Source organism: Mastomys coucha, unplaced genomic scaffold (assembly GCF_008632895.1).
Source record: "Mastomys coucha isolate ucsf_1 unplaced genomic scaffold, UCSF_Mcou_1 pScaffold14, whole genome shotgun sequence".
In the NCBI taxonomy this organism is placed as follows: domain Eukaryota; kingdom Metazoa; phylum Chordata; class Mammalia; order Rodentia; family Muridae; genus Mastomys; species Mastomys coucha.
Genome location: NW_022196896.1, coordinates 22,163,765 through 22,180,718, shown reverse-complemented (window position 1 = coordinate 22,180,718; position 16,954 = coordinate 22,163,765). Strand labels below are relative to the sequence as shown.

The following is a 16,954-nucleotide window of genomic DNA, read 5'->3' as shown; positions in this document are numbered from 1 at the left end:
AGGAAGTATGGCTACAGAATCAAGCCTCTGATCTACTAGTCTCAGGTTTCTATCATTCAGGAGTCTTAGAAAATAAACTTCTGTTCCACAAACCCAGGCCTGTGGATTAGCTTTGGTTTTGTTTTCTTGTTTTTGTTTGTTTGTTTTTCAGGAGTCATGGTAAACTAGTACAAAAGCTTTCAAAATTAAAGTCAAACTTCATACTCAATAGCCTGCCTTTCTACGTCTTTCTAACAGCATCTCCCATGGTTTAGCTTGTATGCTCACAGTTCTGAGTGAGCTAATTATTCGTACACTTTTAACTGTGGTCAGGCAGTTGCCCACTGATCCATCACTAATGCCTCCATATTTGTCTTGTACGTCTTAAGCTGAGTTTAATCTTATTATTGCATTAATTCTCCATGTCCCAAACACTAACACTAGGCCTCCAAAATTGGAAGAAGAACTTTAATTGCAATGCCATCGCCTCCTTGAACCCATGCACTAACCCTTCATTTACTACAAGAATGGAACCGTCCTCTTTTTGCCTAATAATGTCATTCCATTATTAAGCACCTGCTATATTAAGCAGTATCAGCCTAACCTATTGAACAACTGGCCACAGCCCTGTGAGATGGGAGTGATTATTATTGCCTTTGAACAAACAAGGAAGCATACCCTTAAAGAGGAAGTGATCATGACATAGATGGTAAGTGTTGAGGCTCATCATCAAATCTATACTGTGAATTTCTGATGTTCCTGGGAATATCTGATTTCTTCTCAGACTAGGATTCTACATTGCCAACAGCTGATGGAAATATATATACATATATATGTATATTGAATACTCTGCGGGAAACTGAATTTGAGGAAGTAAATAAATGGCTCTTCAACATGATCGTCTCCAAGTCAATTAAATAAATGAGGACTGGCTAGGTTAAACTAGCTCTTTCTTCATTTCAGGTTGAGTACAAGGAATAACACACATGAGTTTCTCCCCCTGGTCTCCAGTTGGAAACACTGAGAACTTGGCAAAGTTGTTTAAAGTGAGGCTATCTCATCAGTGCCCTGGGCTGTTTTAGATATTAACTATGGTATTCCAGGTGACAGCACAGAGTTGGCTATGATTATTTTTATTAGCTGGAAATTTCTCCCAAAAAAAGTCTCGAAATAAAGCTAACAGCTCATCGAATGATTTTTGCAAAGGAATCTGTCCAAGTGAAAAATGAATAAGGCAAGTTGTCCCAGGTGCAGTGAACATGACCAGAGAGAAGCAGGCTGTTTGGGCCACTTTTGCTAAGTAATTTGGCAAGTTTTACTCTTTATAGTTCTTTTGACTGCAGTGATCCATTCCAGACAAGACTGTAAGCTCTTCCAAATAGGTTACACACACAACCAGCTATTACTCCCATCTCAGGCAACAGGGCACATTTCTATCCTCATTTTCCAAGTGATGATCTATTTTTTCTCTTGATATTTAACATCACTGCTTAGGGCCTTTCAAGGAAGACCAAAGTGTGGATACTTCAATACTTCCTAGAAGGGGGGAACAAAATACCCATGGAAGGAGTTGCAGAGACAAAGTATGGAGCAGAGGGTAAAGGAAGGACAATCCAGAGACTGCACCACCTGAGAATCTTTCCCCTATTCAATCACCAAATCCAGACACTATTGTGGATGCCGGCCAGTACTGGCTGACAGGAACCTGATATAGCTGTCTCCTGAGAGGCTCTGACAGTACCTCACTAATACAGAAGTAGAGGCTCACAGCCATCCATTGGACTGAGCAGTGTCCCCAGTGAAGGAGCTAGAGAAAGGACGCAAGGAGCTGAAGGGTTTGTAGTCCCTTAGGAGGAAAAACAATATGAAATAACTAGTACCCTCAGAGCTACCAGGGACTAAACCACCAACCAAAGAGTACACATGGTGGGACTCATGGCTCCAGCAGCAGTAGCAGAGGATGGCCTAGCTGGTCATCAATGGGAGGAGAGGCCCTTGGTCCTGTGAAGGCTCTATGCCCCAGTGTAGGGGAATGCCAGGGCCAGGAAGTGGGAGAGGGTGGGGTGGTGAGCAGGGGAAGAGGGGGGGACAAGGGTTTTTTTTTTTTTTTTGGAGGGGAAACTGTGAAAGGGGATATCATTCAAAATGTAAATAAAGAAAGTATCTGATAAAAAATAAAATAGAAAAAAAACAACTAAAATCTGTTGTGTTTAGGTTTGGTAGGGGAAATAGACAGTGAAAATCGAGTAAAAAGATTACTAAATGCCCTGAAGACTAAAACTTTCTAGTAAAAACACTGACTTAGCTAGACAAACTGTAATGGGTGTTACCAATTCATAGATTTTTTTTAGGCATTTACAGTCATTGGAGCACAATAAAAATGTAAATGAGTTGAGGATGCTGTTTCTGATTAACCATTTCCTTTGTTTTTACTTATCACAAGTGGATATGCCTACTACAAGTAGAGTTTGTTCACAGATGGACCAAAAGGGAAAAACTTACCCAATTATCTCCAAATTACTCCCCCAAAAGTCTTTTCAACCTCGTAGAAAATTTCATGATGGCCACAGTATGGATATCTTAGAAACAATGTATATAAGGAAGGAGATCTTGCTGCATTATATGTCTTTACATACAAGCCCGGGGAATGACAATTCCAACTTCTTGTATGTCTTCTAATCCCAATTAATACAGTCAACATAACCCTCACTGGTGTGTCCTGAAGCTTGCCTTCTGGGTAATCCTAGGTCCAAGTTGACTACTAACATTAAAAAAGCAATAGGAATAAAGTAAAACAGAATACTCCACAATCCAGCAAAAAGACAAAAAAAAAAAAAAAAAAAAAAAAAAAAAAAAAAAAAAAAAAAAAAAAAACCACAAAACAAAAACATTGGTCTTGCTAAGTAACTTGACATTGGAGACCCTGGCTTCCAGAGCCACAAGACAATAAGAGTCTGTTGTTAAATTACTCAGTGGTAATATTACATAAGTTCCAACAAACTAAAAACATACATTACCCTTTCCTGTATAATATGACATGATTTATACTTTCATGTGTGTTCATTTGTTTTTGTGCTGTACTTCCCTCACCAGATGATCATCTACAAAACAGCAGGGCATGCATCTGCCATCTATTTAACATTATCATCAAGTATTACACTCTGTTGTCCCAGGAATGACTGCTCACCAGTGCCAGACAAGAAGTTATAGTGTCAAGAACAAATGCCAAGTTCATTAGAACAGGTGTCGACAAGCTGAGGTTCTCCAGGCACTGCCTGGTCCACATTGTCCTTGGGACATGTGACCTACAGGTGCTTTAATATTTTTAAGTGACTGAAAAAAAACAGGAAACACATTTCACAACCTGAGAACATTATACAAAATTTAAAGGTAAGGTTCACAGATGTCTTCCTGCTACAAAACAGCACTGTTGTGAGAAAGACTACACTGCCTAAGTCGAATGCTATTTGGTCATTTGAAGTGAAAGAAGTCTTCCAAACACTTATGTAAAATTTACATCACACAATATGTGAACTGCCCAGTGAGCACTGCTCCAGGTGACATGATCCAGGAATGGCGTTCTTTGAAATTTTTGAACTTTTTTAACACTCACAGAAAACAAGACAAGAGTTATGTGACCTCGGCTTCTTCAAAACACAGAGTTGTTCTTGGAATGTGTTCTCATGCCCCTCCGAAGTATAGCAGATAGGAGTGAGTCTACTTCAGATAATTCCTTATTGCTTGTTGTTATTCAATTAAGCTATTCCATACATGCCTTTACAGAAAAACATGTTTTGCCCCATGCAGACACAGCTTGTGAGACACAGCTTGGATTAGTGAGAACTTTACTCATGTATCCTTTTATATATGGCCTGATGCTCTGAATAAGGTTGGCTATTGCAGGAGACTTTAGTCTGCCTTATTGATCAGCTCCATTCTCCCAGGCACCACTACCTCTAGAGCAGTGACAGTTAAGCAAGGTAAGCTGTTTTACATTTCTCCTGGAACGCAAACTGAACTAGGGAATTTTTAACCCCTGTATCTCACATGCTGAATAACAAAAGGTCTATGCTGCCATGCTCTGTGTTCATGGACTTTTGATGGAATACATGTATTGTGATAAAGACCTTAAATTCAAATGAAACAAGGAATAATGGTTATAACACAGTTTTCTGAATGTGCCCATCCTTGGGTACAAATGTCACTAGTAAGGACAAACGCAGGAGCCCTTATGTTCATTTTCACACAGAAAGCACGCTGTTTACCTTTGATGGAGACACAAACTGAACGCACTCCAGCCACTCAGATAGAAAAGGCTTTCTGCATATTGAACACTTTTTCGCTTGGGATAGTTTGTCCTTGGCCTCTGGGTAACTCTCTATGGCATCCATAATGAAAGGGTTGTTTTCTTCCAACAGAGAGAGGACAAATCTTGCTGCTATTTCCTAAATTAAAAGAAAAATAGTTTGTCAAATTAATTCAAATTCTATACACATTAACTCTTATTAGTTCAAAATCATGTTTAATTCTTTATTGTTTATTAATCTAAGCTTAATAAACAATATAATGACTTATATATGACTTTCATGTGGCTGCCATTGCAAAGAAATAATGTCTTTCACACATATAAGAAAAGTGGGTACCTTCTACCATATTTATGTCTCTTAAATATAAAACTCCAAGTCATAATATTTACATTATCTGTTTAATAAAATTAGATGTCATTTTACTGTTTTTTTTTTGTAACTGTCAGTACAATAAGAAGGGGCCACCCAGACATTCAAACTGGACTCAAAGAGATTCAGTCGTATTTACTAGTCTGTAAGTTCTTCCTATCTAGACTATAACCCAGAATCCAGTCAAATCTGCATCACTTAAGGAGCATCAGAATTAGAGTCTGTGAGTTAATCCCTACTGTAAATCTTTGTTAAGCTTCTATATGCTGATAGACAGGAAATGTGACCAATTCCAATGATACCATTAACTAATAAAAAGGTAATGAAGACAAAGAAGTTGCCTTCCACCAGTGCCATCAACATCACCAACACAGGTAAAGCACAGCAATGTGCTACATAAACTTAAGTCTCCACTGACGATTTGCCTCACTGCTCAACAGTGCCCCAATCCAGTATGTGAGCATGACAAAAACAATGCTTGTGTTTATGAAGCAATGGGTGTTTATATAGCATGGAAGCCCTGTATAAACATTACACAGACTCTGCTTGAAATTTAAACAGTATATGAGGACAAGTCATTTGGGACATATTTTCCTGCCCAAAATGAAGGGTTTTTTAATAGTCCATATCAGGCTTGTAAGTCATTATTGGGAATATATACATATCAATATATATATAAAGATCTTTCCCTAATTCATGCTAATTGAAGTCTTTAAAAATTTCAAGAACATAGAATTCCTACATATTTCTGTAGGCCTGCTCCTGGCTATGCCCATGCTTCCCAGACAGCAAGCACCTTGGAAGGCCACCATCACAGAGCAAAGCACCCTGAGCAGGGGTAGGACCTTCTGAGTGGGGAAATGGCCAAGATAAACAGAGGGAATAAATCTGAAAGCACTAATACTAACATGAGTCCCACCCTCAGAGGTTTACTGTCAGCTTTTCTGTTTCCAAGGAGCAGTTTGTAATTCAAATCAAAATGCTGTTTTAGAGGTATGCTATTAGCTAATTAGACAAATTTGATGGCTAGCTCTAGTATGTAGAAAACTCATAGACAAGGACTTATTTCTCAAACATAAACAAAGAATTTTATGAAATACACAGACCCATAAATTAAGTCATGCAATTGCCTTTACCATATATGACTCTGGACCCAAACATGTTGATTTCAATGCATCACTTGAAAACTAATATATCAGTCATTAATTATATCCTCCTTGAAGCCAAGATATTACTTTGGAAGAATAATGTAGGCCATTGAAAATTAAAGTTTTTACTTGGAAATGTGGATAAACACAAAGAAAGATTCTATTGGTATAACCAATGATATCTTTTAGAACACTTCTTGGAGATACATTTTGTAAATTTTCCTGAAGATATACCATGTAATTATGACATCATTGCAGTGGTATTTTAAATCTAGGAAATATTTTACAGATAAATACGTTGTTTATTTTTGAAACACTTATATGCTATTTTGTTAGAATATTTTATGTAGGTCACATGGTATTTCAATTTCTAATTCACTAGTAAATTGAAAGTAAATTCAGGTCCATTCTTAAATTTTCTTACATATGATCATTTGAATTATATAATCAACAAGTTATATCTATATTTAAGTATACAAATTATAAAAAGAATGTGGAAATGACAATGTAATGAGTTGCTACTGATTAAAGAAGCATCAGAGTACACAGCAGCATAAGCAAGCGCTTGGGGTCCATCGTGTACAGAGTTTCACACACTGGTTCAATAAGGTATTGACTGCATGGCCTTGTTTGGACAAGTTTTTAATTCACCTGGTCCCAAGTATCTCATGTGTAAAATGAGAGTTTTTCTAATACTATGACAGAGTTTATACAGCTGAGATAATATTAGCAAGGCATTTGGCCTGCATCTGCGGTGGCACTGAATTACTGGCATCAAACTCTAGTGAATACATTTCTGAAGTGAGGAAGGGTCTTAAAACCTTTTGTTGGTACATCTAGCACCCTATCACTGAGCTATTTCCCCAACCCTTGCTTTCCTTTCAATTTTAACAGTCTCACTAAGTCATTCCAGCCAACTTAGAAGTCATTCCATACCTCAGAGAGACCTTGGACGCATGTAGCTAGGATTGCAGATCTAAACAACTAAGTATATCCGTTAGAAATTCTCTACTAAGGCAAAGACAGTTTCAAAGCCCTATGGCCCATTGAAACCCAAAGGAGTTTTACTGCAAACCAGCAATGTTACCAAATGTCTAGCAGAAATGAACTAGAAATATATGTCAGTTGGGGTCAGCGTTCTGGGAAAAATTCATATAAGTACTTTCAAAATCACCTAAATCATTTATATATAAGTAAAACTAGTCATTTATACTATATATTATCATACATATATACATGTGTACATTTATTGATAATATATACATAAAATTAACTCTATGCTCTACATTACAACTTTGAAAATTACAAGAAAGAAATGATGTTCTATTAGTCTCAGAGTCTTCTGAAATAAAGCTACCACATTAGATTAAATATTCAGCCTGCCTCCTCCACAATCAGGAAATGTCTCCTATCCCAAGAACCTTCCACAGTGTCTCTCTTGGTAACACTGCAGTGTATGGTCTAAAAGGCAACTGTAAGCAAAGTATTGACATCCAAGCCCCAAAACTATCTTTGTGAGTGTGAACAAGTGAGTTAGACTTTCTGGGCCTTAGTTTCTTTATCTATACAAGGGTACAATGAAGGTGCCTACCTCTGGATGGTTATTAAACAACTACCTTGTTCATAAGCACGGTACCTGTCCACAGAAACCTTACAACAATAGCTGAGCCATTACTCTGATATGCTTGATGCAGGAAGGAAAAAAACAAGTTGAGGAGGCTTAAATGTAATGTAACCATTTTAAATTATTTTAATCAATTTGAATCTCAAGTACAATTCTTCTAATGACATTTAAGAGAATAATCTCCAAAAAAGGAAATTGAAAAGAGCTGATCTTCAAAGAAATCAGTTCTTTTCCCCTACAATTTTAGTCATAGAGATAATATGGACACAAGAGAAATTTCCTATGGATATGGTCAGTTTAGCCTCTATTGCAGGATATTTAACCACACTGTGAACTTCAAGATTGTGATTCCTTCTAGAAATGCTTCATTTGTAAAGTCAAAAAATTAGATCATATTAATGATCTAAACATCTAACAATGAGAAAATAGTTAAAATATGATGCAACAGGATAGCATATATTCATTTAAAAAGATATATTGATGTTTTTAATCTGATTAAAAAGGCATTCACCAAAAAAGGAACTAAAAACCTGAGTCTCTAAGTAGCCTATAAAGTATTAATTCATCTTAAAATTCATTCTGAATACACAAGAGAGTCACAGAGGGACGTAGTAATGCCTCACTAACTAGATCTCTCAGTTTTTACCCACTGGCATTGTCTGGCTTTTACCTATTTCTATACATGCATCTATATTGCTTTCTTAGTAAGAACACAGTTTTAAAAGCAGTAAATCTAATTTTTATATGAAGCAATCTGGTATGTTCAGCCTTAGGTCCAAACAAAACTGGTAAATCAAACTTCATGCTAGAGACTCATAGTCAATGGTGGGAGGACCTGTGTTCTTTGTCTTGGCTGAGAGAGGAGGAGTCCTTCATCTGCTTCCCTAGTCCTTCCTTTGGTATCATTAACTAGCTTTGCCAAACTAACAACATGGTGAATTCCAGATGACAAGGATGTTCTCCTCAGGAAAGGAGACAAGTGAAATGAAGCTGAGGAAATAAAGACCCCACTAGCAAAAAACAAAAACAAAAAAAGAACACCTTAGAATGCTAAAGTAAAAATAAATTCCTATTTTCTCTTCATCCAGCAAAACTTTTCCACTTCTCTATGTTGTTAATAAGTCTGGAAATCTCACAGGTTACTCTGAATTCTGTAAGCAACTAAAAAAAAAATTACATGAAGGATCTGCATTCTTAATGAACCAGTGTTACACATTTACAGACTTATCCATAATGTTACATTTTAAGCCAAGGGTTCCATATGAAGGCGCATGCTTATGAGCTAAACATTCACCCGTAGAGTCCAGAGGTCTTTAGGTTGTGGAGCAACAAATGGCTTCTTCAGGAAGAGCGGGTTTCCCTCACAGTAGAACTCCCTCAGCCTTAGATTCTGAAACTGGTAAAAGAAAAGATCTTTTGTAAACAAGACAGTACACTTTACTTCTTAAAGTTCATGATAATTAAGGATGTACATTCTACATTGGTATTTTATGAATAGGAGACATTCTATTTGTTAGAAACATTTAGTGTTTTAAAGTCACTGATCATATCCCCCCATATTGAATAGCCAAGGAAACATGTTTACAGTCACAGAAAGAGTCAATAACAAAATAATGTTTACTAAACCAAATTCTGGAAACATTTGGAGTATGTGTTAGAAAACCAAGCATGATGAAAACAATTCTAAAACATACTAAAAATACTAATGCCTCAAATCAATTTTTGTTTAATGAAGATAAGAGAAACCTAAAAATCTCATTATACACTGTTACGAAGAAGAAAACGACAACAGAAGGAGGTGGCTATGGCTCAGTAGTCCAGTGAATGCCAAGATGTGCAAGACCTTGTGACAGAGCCTCGGCACTGCAAAATGAAACAGTAGAAAGCTGGGGGAAGCAGAGAGTTTACAGGGATACTTAATCTATAGTGAAAATCCAAACCCTACTGGAATGTACCCCTGAAATAGACAATAACAAATACCTTTATGTTCATAGTCTGTCCAGTTTGCCTTCGCTAGAACCTATAATGTAAAGAGCTACTTCTTGGAGACTAAATCCTTAGGAAAAATAAAGGAGGAAAGAAAACAGATCTTCAGAGGTATACTAGTAAATAGAAAAGCAAAGCAGGGGTGAGAGAAGAAAGGAGCAAAGAGAAGGAGTGCTCAGCTGAGTGAAAATGGCTCGAAGAGAAGAGAGACGGAAGGGGAGCCAGGGTTAATAGTGAGTCTTGATTCTAAAGCATAAATACTCCTGCCATGGACAATTAAATTCACTGGCTGTAGAGTTGAAAGAAAAATCAACTCTCATAAGCCAGAACAAGCTGGCTCAGTCACACCACAGCATTTCATGAACTTTCTGGAAGAACAAGAGGCTTATGTCATTTCAAGCCAAGGATTTGAAAGATAGCAATGATTAGTTAAATTAAAAACAATTGATTTAATATATCTTTCTGGGGAATTATGTTATTAAATTTTGAATGTTACAGTAAAGTTTATATAATATATATAAGATTTTTAGATGAAGAACTCAAGGCCTCTTTCTATCAAATTGAATCCTGGACACACCAAAGACACTCCAACCTTCTCTATTTCAGTTTCAAGTGTTATCCATTGCAAAGGAGCTACTTTGAGAGTTGGAACCAATGTCAGTCATAAGTTGGTGCTAAGTGTGAGAAAAAGATAGAATGTATTTTCCCTAGTTTTCTACACAATCATTGCTTTTTAATTTCTTCCTGTCCTAGTAAATAAGCAACCCATACTTGTACGTAAACTCATAGTCATTTTAAAAGAGGAGTTGAAGACAAGGCTCTGTAGGTAAAGTACTTTCAAACAAGCATGAGAACCTGAGTTTTGAGTCTCAGTGCCTACACAAAAAAAGCATACAAAATTATACACCTATAATCTTAGAACAAGGAAAACAGAGATGGGAAAATTCCTTGAGCTCACAGACAAGCCAATCTAGATTGTGTTGGTAAGCTCCAGGCTCAGTGAGAGATCCTCTCTCAAAAGATAAGGTGGAGAACCATCCCACAAAGATACCTGGTCATCTATGTTCATAGCAGCTTTATTTCTAATAGCCAGAAACTAGAAGCAACCTAGATGGCCCTCAACTAAAGAATGGATAAAGAAATGTGGTACACAACAAAATACTATTCAGCTATTAAAAACATCATGAATTTTGCAGGCAAACAAATGGATCTTCAGAATATCATCCTGAGTGAAGTAACCCAGTCCCAAAAGGACACGCATGACAGGAGTCTAGCATGGTTGTCTTCTGAGAGCTCCACTCAGCAGCTGACTCAGACAGATGCAGACACCCACAGCCAAACAGTGGATGGAGCTTGGGGACTCTTATGGAAGAACAGGAGGATAGGAACTTCACAGGAAGGCCAACAGAGTCAGCTAATATGAACCCTTGGGGCTCTCAGAGTCTGAACTACCAACCAAAGAACATACATTGGCTGTGCCTAGGTCTTCCCACACATTTGTAGCAAATGTGCAGCTTGGTCTTTACGTGAACCCTGAACAAATGGAATAGGGGTTATCCCAAAAACTGTTGCCTCTATGTGGATATGTCGTTCTAGCCGGGCTGCCTTGTCTCACCTCAATGGGAGAGAATGTGCCTGTCCTTGCAGAGACTTGAAGTGCCAGGGTGAGGGGATACCTGGGGGCCCCATCTGCTCAGAGGAGAAGGGGAGGGAAAGATGGTGGGAGGAAGAGTCCAGGAAAGAGGCAGTGAGTAGGATGTAAAGTGAATAAGTAAAATAATAATAAAAAAATAAAAATAAATGTATCTACAAAAATAAACAGTTTGGCGACTATTTAGTGCTTTCAATTTTGTAACTATATTTCCATCAAACATGATAACAGGCTCTCCAATTTGTTATCTCATTATATATAACAGATTAACCACTCAGAGATTCTCCTGCCTCTGTACCCCAAGTAATGACATTAAATGTGTGCACCACCATGCTTGGATAGGAGGTAGAAAGAAAATTTAATAGCACATGTAAAGTAGGAAAGTTTTATTAACCTAGAGTCACACAATCTCTCATTGTACATTAAGTATTCTTCAAAATAAACTTAAGAGCCTCTTAATTTGTGCATCATTAGGTGTCCTCAGCCTAGTTTCTTCAGAGAACAAAGTATTTGGCTACATAGTTACTCCATTAGGAAAATCAACTACATTTTGCTGTGTTAACAAAATTTACAATAGCTCTTCAGTGTCTAAGTGTATGCCTATTCAAACCACCATTGTTATAAGTTTAGTCCACATTGATACTCACCCCCCCCAACCCATGCTGGGTTTACTCACATCTTTTAACCCAACAGAGAATATGCAGCAGACAAGGAGTCAGAAAAGGTCAAAGATGCTGTTAAACATTCTATAATAATACCATACAACTCTGGACAAAGAATTACCAAGCCAAAAATATCTATAGTGCTCAAGCGTATCAATCCAATTTAAAGACATCAGAAGAGAAAATGTCACTGAGCTTCCTGGTCTGGAGAATGGATTGGCTAGTAAGGAAGTTTTTAGTGAAATGCAAATGATTTTCACTTTTCAAATGAAGTTTGAGGCCTGGAGAGATAGCGAAGTACTTTATTTTTTTTTAATATATATATATTAAATTTATAATTTATAAATACTATATAATATATATATATATATTTCAGTTTCCAGAAGAGCAAGTTGAATAAATGGAAAAATAGTAATTCTGTACAATAGCTTACAGAAATCACAGAATTTCCTCACTACATAAAAGCTTAAGAACATTATTGTAAAATCATTTATAATAAGAGATTCTTTAAGATGTGCAACTAATCATTGTGTATAGTATTTATTTCTTTTTCAGAAATAGCTATTCTGCCACTTTTGAAAATTGAAATCTTCACAATTGCATGCACAATATTTTGATAAAATGTATACAAAATTTAATATTATTAAACCTGCATTATACTTGTTCTTTTACATAAAGCTCAGTATTAGTGGAATTTTTTATATCCAACTGTCAAAAACTAAAAATGTAAAATCCTGTATCAAAATGGATTATGGCACCATTGTTAATGTTCCCATTACTTTTGTGTCAACTACAATCTAAATGAATACCTTGACTAGTTATAATCAGTAAATATACTGAACTGGCCAGGTATTGAAGTGTCATTTAGTCAGAGCTTGGAACTAAGCTCTGCTTTTGTTTTCTTCATAGACTTGTTTCTTTCTTTAGAATGTCATGAGAATATCAATCCCATTCTAAGGTAAAAGGTAATAGATCCAAAAGGGAGAAGTATGACAGGCAACAAAAGTCACATCATTTTCATTGGAAATGATGGGTTGAGATGGTGTCAAAAATATAGTACTGATAAGTATTTTACTTTAGTAATATTTTACTGGAAAACGATTTGGCCCTGATAAAGCTCATGATTAAACTGGCTTAGCCATACTGATTTCTTTTCATATGTAATGAATATTATATATATAACACTTTCATAGTGAAGATTCATAACAGGATTTTATGTTAAGAAAATAATCAGAGAACACAGAACGGTTGTTGAATAGTCCCGTCCCTTCTTATGTTCTTTGTAGTCAGATGAAAGGAAGGGTAGCACTTCCATATATATCCGAAGGCATGCTCTGCATAGACGAGGGACCCAGGTGTGATCTCTTCCATTTTGTCTTTGAAATAGAGAATAATAAGATCATCTGCCAACTGAGTTTGGAGGCAAGATAGCAATAAAAAAGAAGACAGGAAGAAAGTGATGAAGGCTGGAGCCTGCAGGTTTGGGAGAGCACTAGTAGAAGCTTTTGTTCTTAAGCAAGTTTTTTACATTAAAATATGACTATAATACAACTTATTCAGAGTATAGTCAAAAGTCCTAACATGTCATATTTAGCTCTTTTCAGCCTACTTCTCCAATATGTAACTCGATAAGCACTCCACAGGGGGTGGGGCTTAAAAGAGGTTTCACACCAGAGCCTTTCAAATTCTGCTACTCCCTAGTGACCAACCATCCAAATCTATGAGCCTATGGGGGTCATTGTTCTTCAAACCACCACAGAGGGATTCAAGGGACTTGAAGATTGTTTGTATTAACTACCTTCAGCATTACTGTCTTACATCTGGCTTCTCTGGGACACGTAGGTAAAAGTCCCACAAGACCATGGAGTTGAGCTCATTACTCTAAATTTTGCTTTACCTTTCACCTTTACCCACATTAACGATGTCACTGTGTCCTAGCAATGGATCAATGCATCCTTCTTAATACTTGCTATTACTGCATTACAACCTCCCGCTATCTGACACAGCTACTCTTCACCTGAGCCTTGATGGACCTGAGCCTCTTGTGTACATAATAATCTGGAATTCGTACAAGCTTTTCTTCCTAAGCAAGTTTTTAAAGTTAAAGTATAGCAATAATACAACTTATTCAGAGTATATTCAAAAGTCCTAATACATCATACTTGGCTCTCTTCAGCTTAGTTCTCCAACATGTAACCTGGTAAGCACTCCCCATACTGAGGGATTGTTTAGAGAGTTCACACCATCTCTGTCTTAGCTGTTATTACTCAAGTTTTCTGTTCTGACTAAAATATGTACCATCTGTCTGAGACTGGAACATCAGCCATCTGTGTCCCCTACCTTCACCACGTGTTCTTGCCCTGTGTATAAATCAGTCCTATAAAGAGCAGGGAAAATCACCACTGAAAACTATTTCAGGCTTTGTTAACTTGAAGAACCGGATCTTGGTGGTGCAAGCAAATGGCCTCACTGTCCGGGTGGGTGGGTGCCAGTAAGTGGTAGAGAGATGGGAGAGAAAGAGAAGCACTATGAAGTCAGAACTGGAGACAGTGGTGAGGAACAGCCTGATGTGAGAGGCCTGCACTGCCACCTGACACCATGCTGAGGGTCATGGCAATATCTAAGGCCTACAGCAGCAGGGGTCTGTGTTGATACCCACAGCCCATGTTACTATCAAAGGTCATGCAGATGTCCTTGGTCTGGGCTGCCCCCTGAAGCCATGTTGATGCCAAGAACCTTGCCAAGCTGGACCTATCTCTCAACAGCCATTGCACAGTGGTGCCATTGGTGATGTCAGTGTGGGAGAGCTGAACAACTCAGCTACCACCCAGGCGAGATCCAGGGCTTTAAGTTGACCCACCTCAACATGTACGAAATCTATGAGTCACTGGAGCACGTGAAGGGGCCAGTCCTACAGATCCAAAGCTACAGGACCTCCATGACTCAGGGCAACAGCAGGATAAAAGAGAGGAGTCTCACTCAGGGTCCAATATTGATGGTGTAGCACAAGTTAGAGGCTTTGAACCAGACCAATGACTCTGCAATGAACTTTGCAAGTGAAGATGTTTGGACAAAAGGGTATATTGTTAGACACACCACACCATGACACACAGCAGCTTCCACAATGTTTTATTTTGTTTTTTGTTTTTTTTTCTTTTCTGAGGAGGTTACTGGGGTGGAGGGTGGATATGGAAGTACTAGGAAATGTGTGGTACTGGGTGCATAACATAAAATTCACAAAAGGATCAATAAAAAATTACATTAAAAACTATATCTTAAATAACTGCATAATGCAAGCTCTAAGCTAGTAAATACATGGTAATTACTGACTATGAGGTAACTTATTACTGATGCTCAGTAAATAATTGATAAAGAAATGAACAGCAAAGAAATGCAGCTCTACCCAGGCTTTTGTGATTTGCAAAGTCCTTTGCCAGACTTGATAAATTCATACCAGATTTACACAAAGCCACATTCCACAGTGACACCATGCTACAGTTCATAATAGCCTAAAGCCACAGGGAGCTCAACAAGGGGAATGTGCAGAAACAGTATTTAATGTAAACAGGAGAGGCTGAGGTTTCACACAGACTCAAAGATAAGAAATCTACATTAAATTACTGTCACTCTTGAGAGAATCTCAAAGCTCATGGGACTAACTTGTAATAAGAACTGGGATTCTAAATAGACTCAATTGTGAGGAGGATAAATTTTAAAAGAGCTTTGACATCCAAAAAAATTAGATTTAAAGACCACTTCATTTTTTAAAGAATATGAATAAGATTTGGCAGCCACTGTAAAATTAAACACAATGATAAACCTGATATATATATCACTTGTAGAGTGATTTGTCTAATTACAATTTATAGACACAAATGTACATATAGATTGGAGAGATATAGATAGATAGATAGATAGAGAGAGAGAGAGAGAGAGAGAGAGAGAGAGAGATAAAAACCCCTCTCACACACTCTTATGTAATAGAAGTGAAAAGAGGCAGAGAATGATCTCAAGTCTTAATCAGTGCAATTCCTTATGGTCCACTTGTTCTTACATCACTTGCTCTGAAGGAAGCCAACTGTGATTGAGTGGGGGATGTTTAGGAAGTTCACATGGGAACAAATCTAGATTTTGTGTCAAAGCCTTGTGAGTGCACCATCTTAGAAACAGATCCTCTAGCCCTACAAGCCTTGAGATGACTACAGTCCTAGATGACCTGATTCCAGTTCATGAGAAACCTTAACTTAAAAACACAACTAACTCCTCTCAACTTTTTAACCAACAAATCTTATGTAAAATAATCCACAAGGGCTACTTTCAGTAGCTACATCTTCTGGCACAATGTCACACAGTTATAGGTAACTAATATAGATAGCATCTATTTTACTAAGCAAATCAAGAAACATAGTGATAATTCCTAGCATCTACTAAGAACAGGGCTCTAAGCAAAAAGAAAAAGAAAATCAAGGTGAAACCTGCCATTTTCTCTCTGGTGACTTTGTAAAGCAGGACCAGCCTGCAGGCACAGGCCTTACAGGTCGAGGGGGAGTCACAGGGAAGCAGGGACAGGATCCTCTCAGCCTCTGAGTGATTGGGGTGGATCTGCAATCCTCTCTGCCCCTTCCCTGCAAGAGGAGAGCCTCCAGGAAGTGCTTTAATCTAGGGACTCAGAGACTTTCTAAGGCAGGACAAGCCAGGACCCCCAGGGCACCAGGGACAGGATGCCTCTGAGTAACAGCTATGGATCTGCAATCCTCTCTGCCCCTTCCCTGCCTCCAGGGAGAGCCTGCCTCCAGGGAGTGCTTTAACCCAGGGACTAACCCATCTGCACCCAGGATTTACCAGAGGAGCTGCTCTCCCAGAAGTACTGACACAGGCTTATAGACCCACAGGACGATCAAGCTCTAACCAGAGACAGAAAGAACATCTAACACCAGAGATCAACAGATGGTGAAAGGCAAACGCAAGAATCCTACCAACAGAAACCAAGACTACTTGGGTTCATCAGAAGCTAGTATTCCCACCACAGCAAGTCCTGGATATCCCAAAAGACCGAAAGAGCAAGATTTGTATCTAAAATCATATCTCACGATGGTGCTAGAGGAATTTAAGAAGGACATGAATAACTCCCTTAAAGAAATACAGGAGAACACAGGAAAGGAGGTACAAGCCCTTAAAGAGGAAACAAAAAAAAATCCCATAAAGAATTACAGGAGATCACGAGTAAA

At 37.9% G+C, this 16,954-nt stretch overlaps 1 protein-coding gene across 4 annotated transcripts in view; it reads right to left on the bottom strand.

The window, feature by feature from the left end:
- Positions 1-16,954, bottom strand: part of Lrrc69 (leucine rich repeat containing 69) — a 120,005-nt gene that overhangs the window by 42,234 nt on the left and 60,817 nt on the right. For all 4 annotated transcript variants that reach the window (XR_004117749.1, XM_031366564.1, XM_031366563.1 and 1 more), the window contains exons 6-7: positions 8,722-8,823; positions 4,245-4,424 (exon numbers count right to left, since the gene is read on the bottom strand). Coding sequence is in view for 3 of the 4 variants with exons in the window: in XM_031366564.1 (XP_031222424.1) it covers positions 4,245-4,424; positions 8,722-8,823 (282 nt within the window). In the remaining variant the exon portion in view is untranslated. The remainder of the gene's footprint in view (positions 1-4,244; positions 4,425-8,721; positions 8,824-16,954) is intronic.